Below are 21078 nucleotides of genomic sequence, written 5' to 3' on the forward strand. Positions count from 1 at the left end.
TTACCAAAATGGGACAACCCGCTCGCGACAGCCAAAAGTGTCAGGAGGCTTTCTGCATCGGAGACGCTATCTTCTTTGGGAGATCGCGGCGCTACTCAATGTTGTTGAATTTTTTCGAAGTCCAGACGACAACGGCACGTGTAGTGATATTTCGCCATCCATCCCCGCAATAACGCCATGATGCTAAGTGGAGTACGATTGGAGAAGTGGGTCAGACTAACAGTCTCCATTAAGATAACCTTTCAGTGTTACCAGATGTTGACCAAGATCTAATCGGTTATCAACTATCTTGAGATTTGGGATACCAGATTGCAATACAAAACGTAACCTGATATATTCTGTCAGCATGAATGGGAAACTGATGCCAAATTTTAAGATAAAAATTAATGGAAGGCGGTTGTGTCAAGGCGTCCCATACTCGAATTCGAATATCGACCTGCGGCTACGTACACCCGCGATTCGCAAAAACCTCGGTTCGGCTGACGAGCACGTTGCGGCTCCATTGGCGACCCCATCGCCAAGTTACAGAATCCAAGCTATGTGCCGTGTCGCCCAGTACCCCCGCACACGTAAGCAGTAACCCTTCCTCGACATGGCCCGGTCAACCTTCTTGATCCGGACTACAGTGTGAATCTGAAGTCCAACCGCTTGTTTCCATCAAGCTCGCGTGCGGCAAGATCCGCCTGGTACAGCGCCTTCTCTTCGCTAGTCATTTGTTCCCACTTTTTCTGCTTGTTCTTGTTCATACGCGTCAACGCCATTCTTTGCACGAGGAATGTCACCACGCTCAGCGCGCAAATGGCTACCAACACTGAGTTTCCTTGCTTGTAGTACGGGCCATCGTACTTGCGGTAAATCTGCGAGCTAATCAGAGATCCAATCTGCACAATGACGTTGTATGTTGCAGCGGTAATTGCGCGCTTTTTGACGTCAAATGTGTTTTCCGATATCCAGGACGAGACTAAGGGATGGAAGTATGGATATCCGGAGATCAGTGTGATCAATGAAAAGCGGCCCCACTCGCGTCCACCGTCCGGAAGCGTCAAAAGGGCAATGAGCAGTGGCATAATCCAGAATTCGCCAAATATGCAATGGAATGTGCGTTCGTTGAAATATTCGCTCGAGTATGCGAGTGCCAACATGGTAATGACTTGGAGCGCAGCAGATGGGATCGTAAGCATGTTACTGTCGAATCTGCTAAAACCGAGACGTTTGAGCGTAAGTGTCAGATATCCTTGAACGGGCGAGGCGGGAATGTAGGCGATGAGACCGATGAAGTACAGACCCCACATGGAAGAATCAGACCAGGCCGCGCGGATATCCTTGAAAGTGGCGGGTTCCTTGAGGGCTGTGAGACCCTTGGCCGGATCGTCTCTGAGAATGCGGTTCACCATGATGACTTCCTCTCGCTCGTTGTACCAGCCCTTGGGGAAAAGTACGTTTTTCGTAGATGTGGGCGCAGCTGGCAAGTACAGGAATGATAATCCAGCAATAACGACGGTCAAAAGTCCTTCGAGGAGGAATAACCAAAACCATCCCGGCTTTCCTGCAACGCCGCGCATTTCCAGAATTCCGGCGGCAAGCAGAGCGGAAGCGACACGGGCGACGTTGAGAGTGGACCAGAAAGCCGCAAGGCGTATGGAAAGCTCTTTTGACGTGTAGAAGTAGGTCGCAAACAAGATAACTCCAGGAATAAAGCCACCTTCACACAGACCAATGGCCGCGCGGCCAAGGTAGAATGAAGTACGGTCGTGCATCCATGACTGAGCCCAAGAAGCGGTTCCCCAGGCCATCATCATGGTCGGAAGGACGTATTTGAAGCCATATCGCTTGGTGAGGCTAACAGAGAATCAATCAGACAGATATCAAAATGCAGTCTCCCGAATACTCACAATTGCACTGGGAATTCCGCACAAAGGAAACAAAGCAGTTGAATGGTTGTACCGTTGTTGTAATCATCGCTGGTTAAGCCGAGATCTTCCAGGAGGTTATCTGCAAGCGCGTTTGATACGTTTCCGCGATCGAGCTACACCGATCAGTATCCACGCTCCGGTTCAACCCCACAAAAACTTACCTGCAGCCCAAACATCATGAGACATAGCCATGAGAGTAGCCGAATATCCGTTTTGCGTACAAGTCGGCGTTCTTCCTCAATGGTCCAGCTTGCATGGGGATCGAAACGGTGTCGGCCCTCGTAACTTTCATGAGGAGGAACAATATCCGCGAGCTCCTCTCTTCCAACCTTTGGCAGCGATTTGATCGAGTTGGCATCTTCGCTAATCCGCGTCGTATGCGGGGCCGCAGCCTCAATATCTTGACCCATTTCGAGAGGACCGCAGTGTTCAACCGCAACACAACGCTCAATTGGAAGAAGAGTGGGCCCTGGAACGGGAAATGGATGCACTAATACATGTATTGCTCACGCCCATCCCCTATATATGTAGTCCTCGTTGCTATTGCGCAATTCAAGCCCATCTCGTCGCCATTACGACTTGTCTCCCGAGGCAGCAATTGCGCCGACAAAGGAGGAGAAAGAGGGGAGCGCACGGCTTTGGGCACGTGCATGCACTTCTCATTGGTCTTTCGCCAAAACCCCGGCATTACCCTCAAAGGTAGTGCAACTCGCCCGCAGCCATGGCTGTCGGCTCTAGTCCCATAACATGCAGCGTACCCGATGACGTGCTACACCACGTGTACTGCAGATGGGCTATCCTGGATCTCGGGTGAGATTGATATATCCTAGACTTCCAAGCGAGCAGTGCTGAAGTCTATATTGTACATCCTGTCCGGAGCAGTTTCCAGTTTGAAAGCCTTGTGTCCAGCATTCTATCCTGCTTGTCAACCGAATCCATTGTCCTTCTAGCCGCCCAGGATGCCTTCTGTAGAGCGCGTCAATGCCGAGGATGAATACACCGCCGGTGGCACACGCATCTTTGGCGGGAACGCCACCGCCAGGTCGAGACTGTTGGAACCCTTGGTGTACTCTGGATCATTGGAAAATTACAAGTACCAAGATTTGACGCCGGTCATTGGTCGAGAGTTTGAAGGCCTCCAAGTGACCGACTTGCTTCAGGCAAGCGATGCTGTGATCAAGGACCTAGCCGTCACTGGTCAGTCATTGCACATGGACTATACTGAAGCAGTAGTTGACTTGATGTCACAGTCTCTCAGCGCGGAGTTGTTTTCTTGCGCAATCAAGATGTCACTCCTAACCAGATGCGAGACCTTATGTTGCGATTGACTGAACTCTCAGGATGTGTATGTCTCAAAATATCAGCGTCACTACATCAGCAAGGCTAATACTTCAATAGCCCTCATCATCAGGCCTCCACGTCCACCCCCTCACAGAAGAAGGCTCTGAACTAGGCGACCAAATCTCCGTCATCAGCAGTGAAAAGCAAAAGAAGGGCGGCGGCCTCACCCACCAACTTTCAGACGTAAGCCGCTTCGCATCAGCAGGATGGCACAGCGACATCACCTTCGAGCCCGTACCATCCGACTACGCCATGCTCAAGATCCACACTCTCCCCGCCACAGGCGGTGACACCCTCTGGGCCTCTGGCTACGAAATCTACGACCGCCTCTCCCCCGCCATGCGCACATTCCTCGAAGGCCTCACCGCAACCCACGACGCAAAGTTCTTCCTCGACGAGGCAGAGAGACTAGGTAATCCGCTTCGAAAGGGCGTCCGTGGTAACCCGCTCAACCAAGGTGATGCACTTACAGCTATCCACCCCGTCATTCGTACAAACCGTAAGTCTCACTTCTATCTCAGGTCGATATTTTCACACATGCTAACGCCAATACACAGCGGTAACCGGCTGGAAATCTGTCTACGTAAACAAAGGCTTCACCAAACGCATCAACGGCATCACAAAAGACGAATCCGACCTCCTCCTCCCTTACCTCTTCAACCTCGTCACGCAAAATCACGATGTCCAGGTGCGCTTCAAGTGGAACAAGAACGACCTTGCTATCTGGGATAATAGGAGTACCTGGCACTGTGCTACGTACGACTATGTCGAGGCGAGGGCGGGAGACCGTGTGGCGAGTTTGGGCGAGGCGCCGTATTTGGATTTGGGGAGTCGTGGACGGAGGGAGGCGCTAGAGGGGAAGTAGATGGGAAGAGAGTAAGAGAGAAAAAGGCTAGATGCTAGATAAAGGTCGATATGCATATAAACTCTGTAGATGAAAAAAAAACATCAAGCGGCATGCAAGAGAAATTGAAGTCTAATCTCACTACTAGTTTGTGCAACCTCAGGCAGGGCATTGGCGGCACTAGTAGTCTGATTGCACGATATCCATGTCAACCAAGACTTTCTGAGTCAGACATGACAAGCATCAAACGTTAACAGCACGACACATTACACCAAAGTAGACATATGCTTCACAGTTATCACATTGCATCACGATCACAAAGAGGACTCAAGACAAGTTCAGTGTACAATCTTCATTTCATGTTCCGCTCATCATCGACCGTAACTGGATATCATCAAGGCGCAACAAAACAACCCAAAAAAAACACAAAAGGTGAACATCCCTCAAGCCTACTGGAGACCCTTGAGGATTTCATCTGCCGCCTTCTCAGCAACCATGTATGTGGAGAGCGCAGTGAAGGTACCAGGAATCTTGGGGAAAACACTGGCATCTACGACCCTCAGGCCGGCAACGCCGCGGACGTTGAACTTGGAGTCAAGCACAGCCATCTTGTCGTTGTCGGCGCCAATTGGGCAGGTGGAAGAGGCATGGTGGCCCCAAGCGGTGTCCTTGGCGTACTGTGCAATCTTCTCGGGGGTGTTGACATCAGAGCCGGGGAGGACTTCTTTGACTGGGACGAGCTGGCGGCGGAAAGAGTCACGGGCGAGGTTGACGGCTTCGGTGAGGGCAGTGAGATCCTTTTGGTAGTCGCCTACGCCAGTGTCGAAGTAGTTGTAGGTGATATCGGGCATGTCGAGGGGATCGGCGGAGCGAAGGGTAACGGTTCCGGCGTTGTTGCGTGGGTGCGCCTTGAGGATGGCCCAGGTGAACCAGTCGTGCTCGCTGGTAGCGTTGAAGGCGTAGCCGGGGAAGTAACCGCGGAAGTTGACGGGGCCGCCAAAGGCGAAGATGTCGTAGTCGTTGTTATCAGCGGTGCTCGACTGGTAGAGCATAGTGGCGCCAAGTCCGGGGGAAGCGTAGATGCCGCGGTTGCCTAGGATGGGGGAATTCCAGCGGTCAATACATTTGTCGGCGGAGCTGCCGTCAAAAGTGCAGCCTTCGAGCGCCGAGAAGTTGGAGCTGACCTTGCCCTGGACGTTGATCTCGTAGTGGTCCTGGAGGTTGGTACCTACACCAGGGCGGTCGGCGATGACGGGGATGTTGAATTTCTTCAGTTCCTCGGCAGGTCCGACACCACTGAGCTTGAGGAGCTGGGGAGAGTTGTAGGTTCCACCGGCGAGGATGACTTCGCGAGAGGCCTTTGCAGATCCGGGGACTCCAGTTGCGCCAGAGGACTTGGGGCTGGCCTTGTAGAGGTACTGGCCGTCGAGGAACTCAACACCAGTAGCGCGGGGAGGGGAGACGTCTTGGTCGAAAACAACCTTTGTGACGTGGCAGTTCAGTCTGACATCGAGAGGGTACATCTTGGTGCCGTTTGCATTCTTAGCATCGCGAACGGCCAGGACGAATTCACGGGATCCAGTGCGCTTGCCACCATTGGTGGAGATGGGGATCTGGTAAAGACCGGGGCCAGCATCGCGTTCCTTGGAGTCAGCGTTGGCGTCACCAGCAATGAGAGTGGCAAGGTTGACAATAGCGTTGGTGGCATTGCCAAGGGCAAAAGCAGCACCACCAACCAGGCTGAGGAGCTTAGGGTCGCTGGTGACAATGTCAATGGGTGCGTATTCGGTGTTGAGCCAGCCCTTGTAACCATGAGCTCCCGTGCCAGGAATAAGGTACTGGTTCTTCTCCAACTTCTCGAAGTACTTGCGCATGTTAGAAGGCGCCCAAGAGTCATCTCCAGTGAGCTCCTGGATGTTCTCAAAGTCAGACTGGTGGGGGTAGACGGCGATGAGAGCGTTGTGAGCTGTGCACCCTCCGAGGGTACCAGTACGGGGGTATAGAGTACCCTTCATGGTGGAGCCTTCGGGTGGGCTAAGACCAGTGTATTCGCCGCCGTCGAGAGTTGCATAACTGGTCTTGTAGTCGCGAGCCTGCCTCGTCTCATCGGCGTAGTGCTTGACGTAAAAGTTCCAGCTGAGGTTGGGGTCCTCGGAAGACCTAGCACTGAAGGCTGGCACAGTGTAGTTGGCGTTGGCACCCTGATCGTCACCAGCCTCAATGAGAAGAGTCTTGTGGCCAGCAAGGGCTAGGCGGGCAGCCAATGGCTACAATAAGTCAGTGACCGTGTTATCTAAGCTCATGTGTTTTACTTACGCCACCACCGGCACCCGAACCAACCACAACGTATTCATAGCCGGTCAGATCGACAGCCTTGGCGAGCGAGATGAAGGCTGCGAAAGAGCCAAGAACACGTGGGAAGAGCATCGTGATTAGGTATTATTAGTTGCCGAGGCGTAGTTTTCAAAAGAATGACAGAGGCTGGGAGAGTTGCCTGCTTGCTTTTGCAAGATGGAGTATTGCAAGACTTTATATCATCTGAATCGTGTCAAGGGCGTCATTCGAGTGCCCCCTTATTGACGCGGCAGAGGCAATGAATGCAGTAGGCGGAAAGGAAAATTATTGGTCGCATATTCGTACCGTCCCAGCGGTGCTCAATAGTCGCGGTTTTTGGTCTCTTCTAGGCCAGCAAGACAATGCCTACAAAGAAGGGCTGTATGTAGATCATGCGGGTACTGGTAGGGATCACTGTGGGTCGCAATTTACGGTTCGCAAGGGGAGCATTTCGTCCGAACTACGCCACCCACCGCTTGCGATACCCGAGGGATTCAATGTGCAGTGAAGGCTTCCAATGGCATGGGAAGTGCTCCACCACAAGAGCCAAGCGCTGCGCGGTGCAAGCACTTTGAGATTCCTTTACACAGTAGCAACTACACAAAAGCTGTATCCTCTCGACAATGCTGCTAGCTTACAATACGAGACAGTGAACATGTGCTCCCCGCGACAAGAACACACCTTCCCTTTTGTGCTTGTCGCCGATACTGCGCCCCTGGTTCACGAATGACATTTTCCCTGTAAGGAACATGGCCTTATTCTCGGTCATTTCCCGACTACCGGACGTCCCCCCCGAAGCGGGAGGAACTTGTGGAGTAACGGTTCAAGGATAACGGACACTAAGACCAAAGTCAGGTTAGCTGCAACGTGCACTGTAGACTCTCTGGACCTATGCTTGATAATGAACTGAGTATGAGCACCAGTACACCACGTGGCTATGCGAGTTGCCGATTTCAGGCCCCGCAATGATGATGATATTCGTTGTAAGCGACATTGACAAAATGGTTGAACAGGCGTCGTCGTCTTCATCTTCGTCTTCATCTTCGTCTTCTTTTTGTCCCTCTCCTTCTTTGCCACACAATGCACCAACCTGACTCGCTTGCCGCCACCCAAATCGATAGAACTACCCATACAAACGCCATGTTGAACTCGGCATTCGGTTCGAATTCACTACTCCTGCACTGCTTCCCCTAACGGCATGTGTCAAGACCCCCACAGAAGTGTCTTAGACTCCTCTTTTTCCCTTCCTTAGCGCTTAAGGCTCCCCGGGCCACACGGCATCCGCGATGCTCCTGACAAGCTGCAATTTCTTCCTCATGTCTTCATAACCCAATGCATTACCTTCAGCGTGTGATGCAAAACCACATTGCGGGCTAACGCAGCATTGTTTAAGCGCGTCCTCGCGTGACTGGCCAGTGCCCTTTGCGATCCAATCCGCAGCCTGATTGACTCTGGCAATCATCTCGTCCTTGTCTTCAAGCTTAGGGAACTTGGAGGTGATGACGCCTAGGACGACATTCTTGCCTTTTGGAAGGTGCTCTAGCGGCTCAAAACCTCCGGCGCGAGGTGTGTCGTATTCAAGATAGTAAGTGTCAACGTCGAGATCCTGCCTCGGTTAGTATACCCGTGCCATGGATTGTGGGTACTGCAGTACCTGGAATAGCTTCTTTGCGATAAGATCGTATGCGCCTTCACTGAAATGTCGGCTTCCGACGTAGTTGCCACGGCACAAGTGGATGCCGAGATGCATGTCCGCGGGCCGCTCGAAGCACTTATTGTAGAACTTCACATACGAGTCAAACATCTCGTCGGCCGTCTTGCTGTTTGTCTTGTCTGCTTTCCAGCCTGCCAACATGTCTTCAGAGCAAAAATAGGCAAGATTGGGGTCGTCAATCTGGATATTCCTGATTCCCTGCGAGTGAAGGATCTTGAGCTCTTCTTGATACGCTTTGGCAACATCGTCAAAATACTCCTCGTCATTCGCGTACACCTCTTTCGGGTAGGCTGAGCCATTCATGTAACGGAAATGGTACCAGGATGGTGAGATGAGCGTGATTTTGATGTTCTTCCATTCGCTTTCTGGAAGCAGGCTCTTCATCAGATCAACTTCTCGTTGGTTGCTGGATTTTCCAGGGTGTCTAATCTTGTCGACGCAGACAGTGACGTGGTTGGGTACTTCCTTTGCTTCCATAAACGACTTGACGTCCGGTGCATAAGCGCGAAACATATCCTTGTTGTAGCCCTTGAGGACGCCAAGCTGTAGCTCTTTCATGCCGTGAAGTGTTTCAAAAAAGGTACCCCAGAACATATGCCTGGCTCTAAAGTTAGGCCAGGTCTAGACTGACATTATGCAGAGCTACTGACCTGGTGTACTCGCCGCTCGAGACGACCTTGAGCCCGCAATCCTGCTGGAATTTTACCACCTCTGCAACAGACTTGTCCTCCAGAGGCACAAGCTCGTCCGGCTTAGCTTTGCCCGATGCGACATCGTACCGTTTTTGCACAAGCTCCTGGGGACGGAGCAATGAGCCGACGTGCTCGGCGCGGAAAGGTGGGCTTCTCTTGAGGGATGTCATGTTCAGTCTGATAGCGTAGGTATAGAAGAGAGCAAGAGATGAGAAGGCAGCAGGTGCCTGGCGAAAAAATGGCCCCTCATCTTGTCGGCTTGCCCCGCATGGGGGACCTGCATTCAACGCTCATCGAGAATTACTGGACCCCGTGGCAGCGCAAGCATACCCGATTTAGCGTTGGCGAAACGAGGCTAAGTCTCACCTAGCACAGTGAATGCCGTTCGGATTGGAAGGGCGAGATGAAGTGGCGGGCGGGGGAGGGGGCTATGTGGGAGGTATCTCAAGTTGCAGGTGGGGCCTTTTGCCGATATGATGAGGAAGGCATGGCCCGGAGTTAACGATGGTCCGTACGGGCAGTGTGCCTTCGACCGCCGTCTGACGTTCCACACAATGAGCCTGGATACGCTTATACATACTTACACGCCCACTCAATCAGCCTGACAGAAACTCTACACCGGTCCGGTCCCAACACTGACTGCAAACAAAGCTTGTATCCGGCTCCCGGACTCAACGTCTGATTTGTTGGCACACGACGTCTGCTCCGGAGCACGTACTCACAAGGGCAATCATAACCACTCTACAATGAAAATCTGGCTGTGCTGCGGAGTCTACTGGGAAGTCCACAGTCCGTCTGGGAAGCCCAAACGGCGTGAAGCTACCAACCAGCAGTTGTTCGCAGTACCTCGGGAGGGTGACACGAAGACGCAGTATGCCCCACCAAAGGTGTCGCATCGCTGATGACGCAATAGCACCACGATCACTCAGACTGACAGCATGACTTTATCAGCCGTGACGCTGCCATTGCAGCCGGTGAGGGGACTAGGCCTGCTATGTAATCGCGACACTCGGTACAATACTGCCCCACGCTAGCTGGGGTATAAGAGCTACATAATACATAGATACACATGTTGCCACGACACTCGACCTATGGATTAGCATCTGGACGCCTACTGACCCAACCGTACCAATTCCCTCTATATCATCGAAATGACGCGAGTTCTATTGACCGGAGGCAGCGGTTTCATTGCCGCGCACACTCTTGATGTCTTGTTGGACCACGGCCACAGCGTTGTGACCACTGTGCGCACGCAAGACAAGGCAGATAAGATCAAAGAGTCGTACAAGAGCCATGTTGAAAAGGGCCAGCTGGACTTTGCCATTGTCCCAGATATCGCACAGCCAGATGCTTTTGACCTGGCCGTTGTTTCAGACCCTCCATTCGAGGCTGTACTCCACACTGCCAGCCCGTTCCACTTTAATGTTACGGATGTCCAGAAAGTGAGTGCATACTACCGCCCTTGGCTGGTGTTGGAGAACTCGCTAACAAGACAGGACTTACTCGACCCCGCCGTCATTGGAACCACGGGCATCTTGAAGTCCATCAAGAAGAATGCGCCAACCGTAAAGCAAGTCGTCATCACATCGTCTTTTGCCGCTATTGTGAATCCATCCAAGGGCTTTTGGCCAGGACACGAATACTCAGAGGAAGACTGGAATCCCATGACGCTAGAAGATGCACTCAAAGATGCAGTCGCAGGATACCGAGCAAGTAAGACCTTTGCAGAGAAGGCAGCCTGGGAATTTGTAGAAAAGGAGAAGCCAAACTTCACCCTCTCTACGATCAACCCGCCAATGGTGTACGGCCCAATCGTAAGTCCCAGAAAACTCCGTTGTTCACATGACATCGTTAACAATGATCAAGGTACACCCTCTTGAGAGCCTCGACAACATGAACACATCCAACCAGCGCATTCTCGCCGCCGTCCAAGGCAAGTTTAAGGACGAAATTCCCATTTCCGGCGTGCACTTTTGGGTAGACGTACGTGATGTTGCAGAGGCACACGTGGCCGCGATGGAGAAGACTGAGGCGGCCAACAAGCGCTTCTTTGTCATAGCTGGATACTTTTCCAACAAGGAAATGTGCCAGATCATCAAGAAGAACTTCCCAGAGTTCAAGGACTTGCCCAGCGACTCAACGCCTGGCGGCGACTACCCAGAAGGTACCCCCGACAAGGGATTGTATAAATTCAACAACAAGCGGTCCATTGACGTCCTTGGCTTGAAGTACAAGACCTTTGAGCAATCTATAGTCGATACTATCAAGTCATTCCAGAAGAAGGGGTTGTAGATTAGGAATATTGCTTGGAAGGTCATGTGGGAGCTGTTGAAAGCATCTTCGATTGGCTACGTGAACTATCTACGTTGCGCATCTGCATGAGCGCGTCGGCGTTGGTTGTATGTATCCCAAACTAGACAATGGCATGTTAGTACACCATTCGACTTAATAATGAACAATGTGAGTTTTGAATGAGCAAATCAGCCTGTTGAGCTTGATCTTGTTTTTAGACTTCACCGTCGTTGACTCGGAAGTTATCGTTTGATGATGATCATCATAATGCAAAGTTGTAAGGAAAATCTGAGAGAGCTTACCTGTGAGTTATCTCGCTGCATCACTACCCACGTTGTCCCGCTTGAAGGACGACGTTCTCGGGCGTTGACCAGCGATGAAGGGAGGAGGGAACGCGATGCAGAGCTTCGAAGAAAATAGAAGGCCCGGCGAAACGTCGGGCCGACGGCTTCCAAGATTAGGCAGGGCTTGCCCCACCACCGAAGCCCAGCGAACGCGGGCTGTGACAGCAAAAGCTCCCAACACGCCTTTGTGACATTGCCAAATCACTCCTCCGCCGCTATCGCGTACCAGAACATCTGTTGAAAACTTCATCACCCTATCGATCCGAATACCGTAGCTCTCAAAAGCTCGCAGTCATGTGTAAGTCTGCCGCTTCTACCCCGCCATCCACCCTGCCTCGATGCGCCTTTGGCACCAGGTGTCGAGTCGTTTCCTCATACAGGACAACATTGTTGCGGATAGATACCTGCTGGCTTGCGCTTGGTCACCAGCTCTCTGATGCTGTGTAGCTATGCGTTTCCGCTCTTGAGAGGGAAACAGCCAGAACGATTGAGACTGACTTTGTACAGCCGACTTCAACGCCATCGCCCGTATGTACCGCCCGTTCACTTGAGGCAGACTGAAGCCTATCGGTTTTGTCTCTTGGGCTCCTCCAGTCAGACCAGGATTGACCCTTGCGCCAGAGCAGTTTGTCCAGTTCTACTATGAAACCTTCGATAAAAACCGCGCCGGTCTCGCTTCCCTATACGTATGCGATCCGATCTAAGCGCGTGCAACGACCTCCGGCTCACAAAATTCACAGAGAGAGCCTTCCATGCTCACCTTTGAGCAGACGCCAACCCAGGGATCTGCTGCCATTGTAGAGAAACTCCAGGTAACAACAATTCTACCCGACAGGGAAAGACAAAGCTGACTCTTGCAAGAACCTGCCGTTCCAGCAGATACAACATCGCACAGATACAATTGATGCTCAGCCTTCCGCCGAAGATGGCATCATGGTTCTTGTTACGGGCGCGCTCATGGTGGGTAGATTTTATCTATAACACAAAGCTTCTACTGACTCTTGATAGATTGGGGGCGAAGAAAAGCCAATGAGCTTCACCCAGGCATTCCAGCTTAAGAACGACAATGGCAGCTGGTTTGTTCTCAACGATGTTTTCCGTCTGGTATACCCCGCTGCATAGGCAGCCAACTGCGCTCGGTGGATTGGTTCCCACTGTTGAGACTTGGGACAAAGTGTAGAGTGCTGCATAAAGTTTGAGGGTGTGGAAACAGGCGGGGGATCTCTTTGGCATCTCGGGGACTTGGCAGATGACAATGCGAATTACAAATGAAATAAAAAAACATTGCAATAGTTATAGTTACATCATTACAGGGGCATGACCGCAAGTAATTATCTTTTGTTTGTATCGGCTTGATGCACTAACATGTTCGGCGACATTGTTCTGCAGCCATCCTGTGGCCAACACTCGTCGTGACGCATCGCAGTGTTCCGAATCTCTTCGATGCGGTTCGCTGTCGCACGTGAGCCGGAAAAGACCTTTGCCGCAACTTCTCCGCGGTCACTTGCCGAAGCTCCACGCAATCCCTCGGGCCTGGGGTTAGCTTACATACTACTATAACCATGGCCTCTTCGTGCGGCAATAGTACAGCCTCTTCTACTTGGTCTGGATTCTTGTGTCGTTTTGCGTTATCATTTCCTTTATCTTGATACCCTACAATCGCCATCTCCAGCGGTTCATTACAAGTCATCTTGCCATCATGGCTTTCGTGCAAAAAGGTCTCAAGAACATTCTCCAGAAGAATCCACATGATGTCGTCTTCCTCTCTGCCCTCCGAACTCCGGTAACAAGAGCCAAGAAGGGCGGTCTGCGTGATGCATATGACCACGAACTCTTGGGAGCGGTACACCACCCTCAATTATCCTCTGTACAATGTGCCAGGAACTGACGGATAGACAGGTCCTCAAAGCCACCATCAACAAATTCCCAAACCTTGACCCAGCGAAGATAGATGACGTTTGCGTGGGCACCGTGCTCGCCGAACTTGGTGGCTCCAAAGCCGGCCGCATGGCCGCAAACCATGTTGGCATTCCTACGACAACTTCCTTCAGCACCGTAAACCGCGCCTGCGCATCAGGTCTATCTGCTATAACGTCAATCGCAAACTCCATCGCTGTTGGCCAAATCGACATTGGCATTGGAGGAGGTATGGAGAGCATGACGCGCAACTATGGCAGCAGAGCTATACCCACAGAACTCTGGCCAGAGATGAAGGACAGCCCGGTAAAGGATGCACGAGACTGCATTATGAGCATGGGCATTACATCTGAGAATGTGGCGAGTCGGTATGGCGTCACTCGCGCTGACCAAGATGCCTTCGCTGCGGAATCGCAAAACAGGGCTGCGAAGGCGCAAGCGAACGGATTGTTTGACGATGAGATCGTTCCAGTCACTACAAGGTGGATTGAGCCCGAGGTGCCGGAAAACCAAAAGCAGGTGACTGTGACCAAGGATGATGGAATTCGGCCAGGAACCACGGTGGAGAAATTGGCGACTATGAAGCCGGCATTTGACAAGAACGGTACAAGCACAGCAGGCAACAGCAGTCAAGTTTCGGATGGAGCAAGTGCAGCACTCATGATGCGCCGATCGACAGCCACGGCTCTAGGTCTGGAAAAGCAAATCATTGGAAAGTGGGCTGGGACACAGGTTGTGGGTTGCACACCGGATGAAATGGGAGTTGGACCAGCTCTTGCTATCCCCAAGCTCCTCGACTACACGGGCCTGCAGACATCAGATGTCAATGTGTGGGAGATCAACGAAGCTTTTGCGAGCCAAGCGCTGTACTGCATAAGGAAGCTGGGACTTGAGAACAAGATGGATAAGATCAATCCTAATGGAGGTGCCATTGCACTAGGTCACCCACTGGGTGCGACAAGTGGCAGGATGCTTGCCACGCTCCTACACGAGATGGGCAGAAGTGGGGAGCAGGTGGGTGTGCTGAGCAAATGTATAGGCACGGGAATGGGCATGGCCAGCTTGATTGTACGGGAGTAGGAAATGTCGATAATCAAAAATTAGATAAATGATTGGGGTATCAAACGACTATGGTTTACAACGCCTTCCTAATGCACTGGAGTGACACCCTAGGCTTTATTCTTTTTGCTCTTCTTCTTGGAGCGCTCTGCCAGAATTTCATCCAAAAAGCTCTTCGGTTTAGTTTTTACTTTCTTAGGAGCTGGTGGTGCAGGTTCTGCTTCTTCCTCTTCCACTTTTTCAGACGACTTATCCTCAACCGGAATCTCTGTGGTAAGCTCCTTTGTCTCCCGATCTTCAGTCTTCGCGCCTGCTGCTAGCCTTTTTGCTCTCGTTTCTTCATCCTCGTCGTCACTGTCCAGAGCTTTGGGCGGCTTCGTCGCCTTCCTACCCTCTCTCTTTGACTTGAAAGTAGCGGCCCTCCCATCCTCTTCATCATCGGACACCTCCTTCTTCGCAATAGCAGGTTTGCTGTATTGATGAGTTTTGGTCGCTGCACTCGGCCTCGCAGCTTCTTGTTTCGCCATGATATGAGCCTTGGCTTTTTTCTTGCCGATCAACTGCTGCAGCAGTTTGTCGTCCGACGTTAGTGTCCTCTTGGTGAAGCTGCCATTCTCGACATCCTTTGGAAGTATACCGCCAAGACCAATTCTGAACATGAATATTAGCACGCGCAGTTGCGAAAAACAGTCATGTGGAGTGTCACCTATCATGAGCGTAGTTTTGTTTGAGATCCTGATCATCCTCATCCTGAGGCGTCGCAGCACTGTCCCGCGTATCCCAGTCTGGCCGCGACCCGTAAAGCGAGGCCAAGAGCTTCTGTCCCTTTGCTTCAAGGAGACTTATCCGATTGGCGATAACATCGCCCTCGTTATTTCTCTTTGACATTTCCGGCGCGGACTTATCCAGGGGCGCTTGAGATTTTGGGGCTCAATACGACCAAGTTCCCGGCCGCGATATTTTTGAGAACCCGGTTCATTCTCGGCACGCTAGCAGACGTCCGCAACAGCCCTGTGAAGCAGCCGACATCAAACGGAGCTGTGCATCAAGAGCTTTCCCTCCCTCTAAACTCCCCCACCAATATACCCAAACGTGTGTCTGCGACTCCAGACATCATGTACAACCTTGCCCGCGCCCGGCCGCTGGCTCGCGCTGTTCGCGCTGCTGCTGTATGTACACACTCAATGGCTTCTCCCACGAGCTGCAAAAGGCTCTTGCACACCTGGCGCCCGCCCTCCAACGAGCATGCAGTGCTAACCAATGCCAGGAAACACCACTGAAGCGCTCCGTCATCCAGCAAAGGAGAGGCCTTGCCATCCACGAATACAGGTCCGCGGCCCTGCTCGAGTCGGTACGAGTGCTCCGCTGAAATATCCCACTATTTGGCGGGCCTGGACATCTAACACGAAACCCAGTATGGCATTGGTGTGCCCAAGGGCGGCGTCGCTACCAGCGGCGCAGAGGCTGAGAAGATTGCCCAGGAAATTGGTATGCGCCAGCAAGAGTAGACGGGCACTTTGGTTCTGGGGCTAATGTGTGCAGGCGGAGAGGACGCCGTCATCAAGGCCCAGGTTCTTGCCGGAGGCCGTGGCAAGGGAACCTTTGACAACGGCTTCAAGGGCGGTGTCAGGGTTGTCTACTCGTATGCTACCTCATTGTACTGCAACACCGTGGCCAATTCTTTAACACAGTATGCAGTCCCCGCGAAGCAGCCATCCTTGCCGAGCAGATGATCGGCCACAAGCTTATCACCAAGCAAACTGGAGCCGCCGGCCGGCTCTGCAACTCCGTATTCATTGTCGACCGCAAGTTTGCCCGCCGTGAGTTCTACCTCGCCATCCTCATGGACCGCGCTTCCCAAGGCCCCGTCATTGTCGCTTCGTCGCAAGGTGGAATGGACATTGAGACCGTCGCAAAGGAGCACCCCGAGGCCATCATCACCACCCCCATTGACATTCACAAGGGCGTCACCGACGAAATGGCGCGCAACATTGCGACCGAGCTTGGTTTCTCGGAGCAGTGCATCGAGGATGCCAAGGACACTATCCAGAAGCTCTACAAGGTTTTCATGGAGAAGGACGCTACCCAGATCGAGATCAACCCCCTCTCTGAGACTACCGACCACCAGGTCCTCGCCATGGATGCCAAGCTCAACTTTGACGACAACGCCGACTTCCGTCAGAAGGAGGTCTTTGACTGGAGGGACATTACCCAGGAAGACCCCGACGAGGTCAAGGCCGCCAAGGTTGGTCTTAACTTCATCAAGCTCGACGGTGATATTGGCTGCCTCGTTAACGGTGCCGGTCTGGCCATGGCTACCATGGACATTATCAAGCTCAACGGCGGTGCGCCCGCTAACTTCTTGGATGTCGGTGGCGGTGCTACCCCCGAGGCCATCAGGCAAGCTTTCGAACTCATCACCAGCGACCCCAAGGTCACTGCCATTTTCGTCAACATCTTTGGTGGTATCGTCCGCTGTGACGCCATTGCCAAGGGTCTCATCCAGGTTGTCCAGGAAATGAACCTCAAGACTCCTGTTATTGCTAGGTTGCAGGGTACCAACATGGAGGCTGCGCAGAAGCTGGTAAGTTTTAACAAGTCAGACTTTGAGATGGATATTTCTTGCTAACATGTTTTGTGTAATAGATCAACGACTCTGGTCTTAAGATTTTCTCCATCGATGATCTCCAGGGTGCTGCTGAGAAGTCGGTTCAGTTCTCAAAGGTTGTCAAGATGGCACGTGATATTGACGTTGGTGTTGAGTTCACTCTGGGTATCTAAACGTTTATTTACAAGAGAAGATGCGTACAGCCTTTGAGGTTTGTGTGCGGTGCGGAAGAATATATTAGTTGCGCTCCATGCGTATGCTTGTGAGAAATCCTGTGCTCGTGTGGTGGAGTGTTTGACATTTGTGAGGCTCTTGTGATTCTTGTAAACCCGGATCTTTTGCATTATTAGTACAGTGTAGAGCAGCTATATCTCGACTCAATAGGATTAGAATATACCCAACTACTACGTACTTCTCACCAAGTCCTGCTTCTACACATAGGGATCATACTATAAATAAGAAAAGTGTTCCGTTGGGGGATATGGAAGCTCTGTAGCACCTATCTTTACCTGCAAACCAGACTATTTCCGACAGATCCTTCCACGTGTTCACTGTTGTGGTCACTTTCGTAGAGCCGATACCGTTCTTGATACACTTTCTTCCCCCCGCGCCCTACTAGATGCGAACTTGCAAGAAGTTTTTGCAAATGCATTAGCGTCGCTATGAGGCTTATGTCTAATTCCACACAAACTATCTCAAAATGAAAACATGATATCCCCGGATAAATAGCTTGTGGATGTAATCAAAACGTACAAGCAGACCTTTGAATACATTAGGCCACCTGCGCCCGCTCAGGTTCTGTAACTACGCAAGGATCCACCTGCACTAACACCCAACAGGACAGAACCAGCATCCTACCTGCCGGCTTTTTAAACGAGCAACCGCTCGACGCGGCACCGCACTGAAAACGGTGCACGCCGAGGCAGCTGTCACAAACAGAACGCAGGATGCAATGTGGGACATGCAAGATCAGCGGTTGCATCCCTACCCGACAAGTGGAGATGTTAGAGAAAGCGATGATCAAAGAGTATTTTAAAGGCAGGGTGGATGTCAAAAAAAAACATCTGATAGATTTCACATCGTTCCTCTGGATCATCACAGCTTTGCTTATACCTTGCAATTCGATTCCGATATCCAAAAATGGCACCCAATCTAAGTGACCTCCCAAAAGACTACTATGTCAAAGCAATGCAATTCACAAAACGTACGCATCAAGATGCGTATCCAGCGATTGATCCGAGTCTCCCAGAGCACAGCTTAGCAGGCAAAGTCGTTATCATCACTGGAGCTTCACGCGGAATCGGAGCTACAGTACGTCCAAAAAATTACGCATCACCATACTGTACAACCATGATCGAAACTGACACAAATCTTGATGGAAAGGCAATGGTACCAGCATTCATCAAAGCCGGAGTCAAAGGCATGGTCCTCGTCGCCTCCAACGCCACCAAACTCTCCACCGTCGAAGCCTCTGTAAAAGAAGCTCACCCGGAAATCGAAACATTAACCTGCGCCGTCGACATCTCCGACGCTCAAGCCGTAGAAAAAGCCTTTGAAAGCATCAAGCAAAAGTTCGGTCACGCAGACATCCTCATCAACGCCGCCGGCGTTCTAACAGGTGACGGGCCAAAACTCCACGAGACAAACGTCGACGAATGGTGGAAGAACTTTGTACGTCTATTTTTTTTCCCTTTCCCAAAAGAAAACAAAGAAGAGAGAAAAAGGGATCTAACAAGCCCAACCCCAACCCCAGGAAGTAAACGCAAAAGGCACATACCTCCAAACCCGCTCCTTCCTCTCCCTCCTCCCCTCCTCCCCCACCTCCACCCCCGCCACAATCCTCACCCTCTCCTCCTGGCAATCCTTCTTCACCGTGCCCGCCGTGGGCGGCTACTTGATAAGTAAATTCGCCGTCGACGCCCTCGCCGCCTACGTCGCCGCCGAGTACCCGTGCGTAACATCCATAAGCATGCATCCAGGGATGGTGGCGACGGATATGCTGCGGGAACCGTTTCGCTCGTTGTTCAATAATGATAGCGCCGAGTTGGTGGGGGGCATGGCGGTGTGGGTGTGTCAAGAGAAGGCGAGGTGGTTGAGTGGACGGTTTGTGAGTGTGAATTGGGATGTGGAGGATTTGATGGCGAGGAAGGGGGAGGTTGTTGAGAGAGATTTGCTAAGGTTGGGGATGAGGGGGGAGTTTGGGGTCTAAGATGTGTTTGGATAGGGACTGATGTGGTTTTGGAAGTGGGGGGGCAAGGTGATACAAAGCATCTATTGATGGAGATTTGAAGAAAAAAAATTATCTCTTCATTTAGGGAGAGACACAAGCGTAAGATCAGTAGTAGACAAGGAAAAATATAACAAGCTTTTCAACAGCTCCAGTCCCACACGTTAATCACCTCCTCAATCCCTCGTAAATCATTTCTTCTCCCCCTGCACACTCTTTGCCCCAGCTCCTGTCGTATCCCCCACAAACTTGCCAGCAGCTACACAACCTCAATATCAGCTTTTCATCCCCACCTTCTCTCGATGAAAACATACCTTTCGTCGTCTCCCCAACACCAGACGTAACCCCCGTCACCGCATCCCCCAACCCCTTCCCACCAGCCGCAACTACATTCCCCGTTGTATCCGTTATGCCCTGGACACCCTTTCCGACGGTGTTGGTTGCGGCGCCGAGGGTGTTTCCTGGTAGTTTTTGTTAGCTTGGCGGGCGGAACGCAGAAGGGAAGGAGGGAGGGAGGGTTGGGTGGACTGAGGGAATGAGAGTGGAGGGGAAGAAGCGAACGAAGAAGAATGATAAAAGAGAAATGAACATACCCAATCCACTCGCCGCCGTTCCAAAAAAGCCTACAAAACATCAATTCATCAGCCTCTTTCCCTTCCTCAATCTATCACCCCTAGTTCAAAACCCCCCCCCCCCCTTACCTTTCTTCTGCTGCTGCTGTTCGTTCTGCTCAGCCATTTTTGATTTGATGTGGAATTGTCCACTTTTGCGAAATTACGTCTTCTTCCTTTTTGTTTATCTGTTTCAGAAACAAAAATATGTCAGAATAGTATGTAGTAGATGTGTATAGTACGAACCCTCGGAAGCGGCCACTTATAACGTTGCGGAAGAGGGGAGGGGGTTGCTGATCTCATGTTTGGTTGGTATGACGTAACCTTCCTTTCCCTTGTCCCTGCATATCTTTCGTTCCCTCCCGCCCCCTCCCCCTCCTCATCAAACTACTCAGTCGATCTTCTTTGCGTAGTAATCGAATCACAACGTCACTTTGCTTGCATAGAGTAGATTATTCCCTGACCCCAGTTTGGACTCAATTGGCAGGTGGAAAATAAGCACCTTCAACACAGCACCAACCACATTCATCACGATCAACACAATGGCCACAACCTGTGAATAGAACAAATGCATTCTAACTAGAGCAAACGAAAAATAATACACAGCAGTTTTGATCCTCCGTCATTCCATGCTAGCCTTTTGTTCAACCACATAAAATCCTGCTTCTCGTGACCCAAGTCGTTTTTGGTTCGCAGGTTGCATGCCTAAGCAATGTCTGCTATCGTCGGCGGCACCGCACCATAAAGCTACTCACTCTTCGTTTGCAAAAACACAAGTGAGAATGAGGAGAAGAAGAAAGAAGAAAAGTACATCGAGGTTGCGGAAATCGAAGAGAGACATTGACAGGAGAAAACGGCATCCCTTCTACCTGTCCAACCCTGCCAATCATAACAGAAAAAGATGAAAAACTTGAGGAAAACGGGGGGTGCAAAATCAGAGCCCCAGGATACCACCCATGACGCTTATGAAAAGCGTACAGTTTGGGCCACCTTCCCTCTTTATATCCGGAACGCCGTCGTGTTTGGTAGTGCCGTGATAAACATGCGTGAAGAAAAGTCGAAGCTTTTGTAAAGGTCACCCGTGGGAGATTGAGAACCCAAACCCGTTTGGAAACGACCTAGCGCTCGACAACAAGGAAACTTTTGGAATCCACCAGTCTTGAAAAGCTGCAGTAAGGAAAC

The 21078-nt window shown here is 51.4% G+C and overlaps 11 protein-coding genes across 11 annotated transcripts; 6 read left to right on the forward strand and 5 right to left on the reverse strand.

Moving 5' to 3' along the window:
- Positions 1-620: 620 nt before the first annotated feature.
- On the reverse strand, positions 621-2323 carry COCCADRAFT_84515 (uncharacterized protein; the record flags this gene model as incomplete). Its single annotated transcript, XM_007709694.1, has 3 exons — positions 621-1839; positions 1893-2026; positions 2075-2323. 3 exons carry the CDS (start codon positions 2321-2323, stop codon positions 621-623), a joined length of 1602 nt encoding a protein of 533 aa, XP_007707884.1.
- Positions 2324-2872: 549 nt separating this feature from the next.
- On the forward strand, positions 2873-4119 carry COCCADRAFT_84397 (uncharacterized protein; the record flags this gene model as incomplete). The annotated part of the gene is made up of 4 exons (XM_007709695.1): positions 2873-3110; positions 3164-3258; positions 3312-3753; positions 3812-4119. The coding sequence occupies 4 exons, from the start codon at positions 2873-2875 to the stop codon at positions 4117-4119; spliced, it is 1083 nt and encodes a 360-aa protein (XP_007707885.1).
- A 428-nt stretch (positions 4120-4547) lies between these two features.
- COCCADRAFT_22647 (uncharacterized protein) lies at positions 4548-6525 on the reverse strand (the record flags this gene model as incomplete). Its single annotated transcript, XM_007709625.1, has 2 exons — positions 4548-6365; positions 6415-6525. 2 exons carry the CDS (start codon positions 6523-6525, stop codon positions 4548-4550), a joined length of 1929 nt encoding a protein of 642 aa, XP_007707815.1.
- A 1162-nt stretch (positions 6526-7687) lies between these two features.
- On the reverse strand, positions 7688-9008 carry COCCADRAFT_1340 (uncharacterized protein; the record flags this gene model as incomplete). Its single annotated transcript, XM_007709606.1, has 3 exons — positions 7688-8038; positions 8087-8744; positions 8797-9008. 3 exons carry the CDS (start codon positions 9006-9008, stop codon positions 7688-7690), a joined length of 1221 nt encoding a protein of 406 aa, XP_007707796.1.
- Positions 9009-9989: 981 nt separating this feature from the next.
- On the forward strand, positions 9990-11130 carry COCCADRAFT_84540 (uncharacterized protein; the record flags this gene model as incomplete). The annotated part of the gene is made up of 3 exons (XM_007709696.1): positions 9990-10280; positions 10335-10652; positions 10705-11130. The coding sequence occupies 3 exons, from the start codon at positions 9990-9992 to the stop codon at positions 11128-11130; spliced, it is 1035 nt and encodes a 344-aa protein (XP_007707886.1).
- Positions 11131-11768: 638 nt separating this feature from the next.
- Positions 11769-12596, forward strand: COCCADRAFT_32994 (uncharacterized protein; the record flags this gene model as incomplete). The annotated part of the gene is made up of 6 exons (XM_007709648.1): positions 11769-11772; positions 11982-12002; positions 12096-12160; positions 12215-12286; positions 12336-12434; positions 12483-12596. 6 exons carry the CDS (start codon positions 11769-11771, stop codon positions 12594-12596), a joined length of 375 nt encoding a protein of 124 aa, XP_007707838.1.
- A 577-nt stretch (positions 12597-13173) lies between these two features.
- On the forward strand, positions 13174-14471 carry COCCADRAFT_22650 (uncharacterized protein; the record flags this gene model as incomplete). Its single annotated transcript, XM_007709626.1, has 2 exons — positions 13174-13317; positions 13374-14471. 2 exons carry the CDS (start codon positions 13174-13176, stop codon positions 14469-14471), a joined length of 1242 nt encoding a protein of 413 aa, XP_007707816.1.
- An 89-nt stretch (positions 14472-14560) lies between these two features.
- COCCADRAFT_84574 (uncharacterized protein) lies at positions 14561-15338 on the reverse strand (the record flags this gene model as incomplete). The annotated part of the gene is made up of 2 exons (XM_007709697.1): positions 14561-15101; positions 15157-15338. 2 exons carry the CDS (start codon positions 15336-15338, stop codon positions 14561-14563), a joined length of 723 nt encoding a protein of 240 aa, XP_007707887.1.
- Positions 15339-15565: 227 nt separating this feature from the next.
- On the forward strand, positions 15566-17231 carry COCCADRAFT_84379 (uncharacterized protein; the record flags this gene model as incomplete). Its single annotated transcript, XM_007709698.1, has 6 exons — positions 15566-15619; positions 15718-15801; positions 15866-15938; positions 15993-16092; positions 16149-17034; positions 17097-17231. 6 exons carry the CDS (start codon positions 15566-15568, stop codon positions 17229-17231), a joined length of 1332 nt encoding a protein of 443 aa, XP_007707888.1.
- Positions 17232-18198: 967 nt separating this feature from the next.
- Positions 18199-19267, forward strand: COCCADRAFT_32998 (uncharacterized protein; the record flags this gene model as incomplete). Its single annotated transcript, XM_007709649.1, has 3 exons — positions 18199-18369; positions 18442-18729; positions 18812-19267. 3 exons carry the CDS (start codon positions 18199-18201, stop codon positions 19265-19267), a joined length of 915 nt encoding a protein of 304 aa, XP_007707839.1.
- A 209-nt stretch (positions 19268-19476) lies between these two features.
- COCCADRAFT_1346 (uncharacterized protein) lies at positions 19477-20023 on the reverse strand (the record flags this gene model as incomplete). Its single annotated transcript, XM_007709607.1, has 3 exons — positions 19477-19544; positions 19600-19746; positions 19987-20023. The coding sequence occupies 3 exons, from the start codon at positions 20021-20023 to the stop codon at positions 19477-19479; spliced, it is 252 nt and encodes an 83-aa protein (XP_007707797.1).
- Positions 20024-21078: the final 1055 nt, after the last annotated feature.

Source organism: Bipolaris zeicola (assembly GCF_000523435.1).
Source record: "Bipolaris zeicola 26-R-13 unplaced genomic scaffold scaffold_10, whole genome shotgun sequence".
Taxonomy (NCBI): domain Eukaryota; kingdom Fungi; phylum Ascomycota; class Dothideomycetes; order Pleosporales; family Pleosporaceae; genus Bipolaris; species Bipolaris zeicola.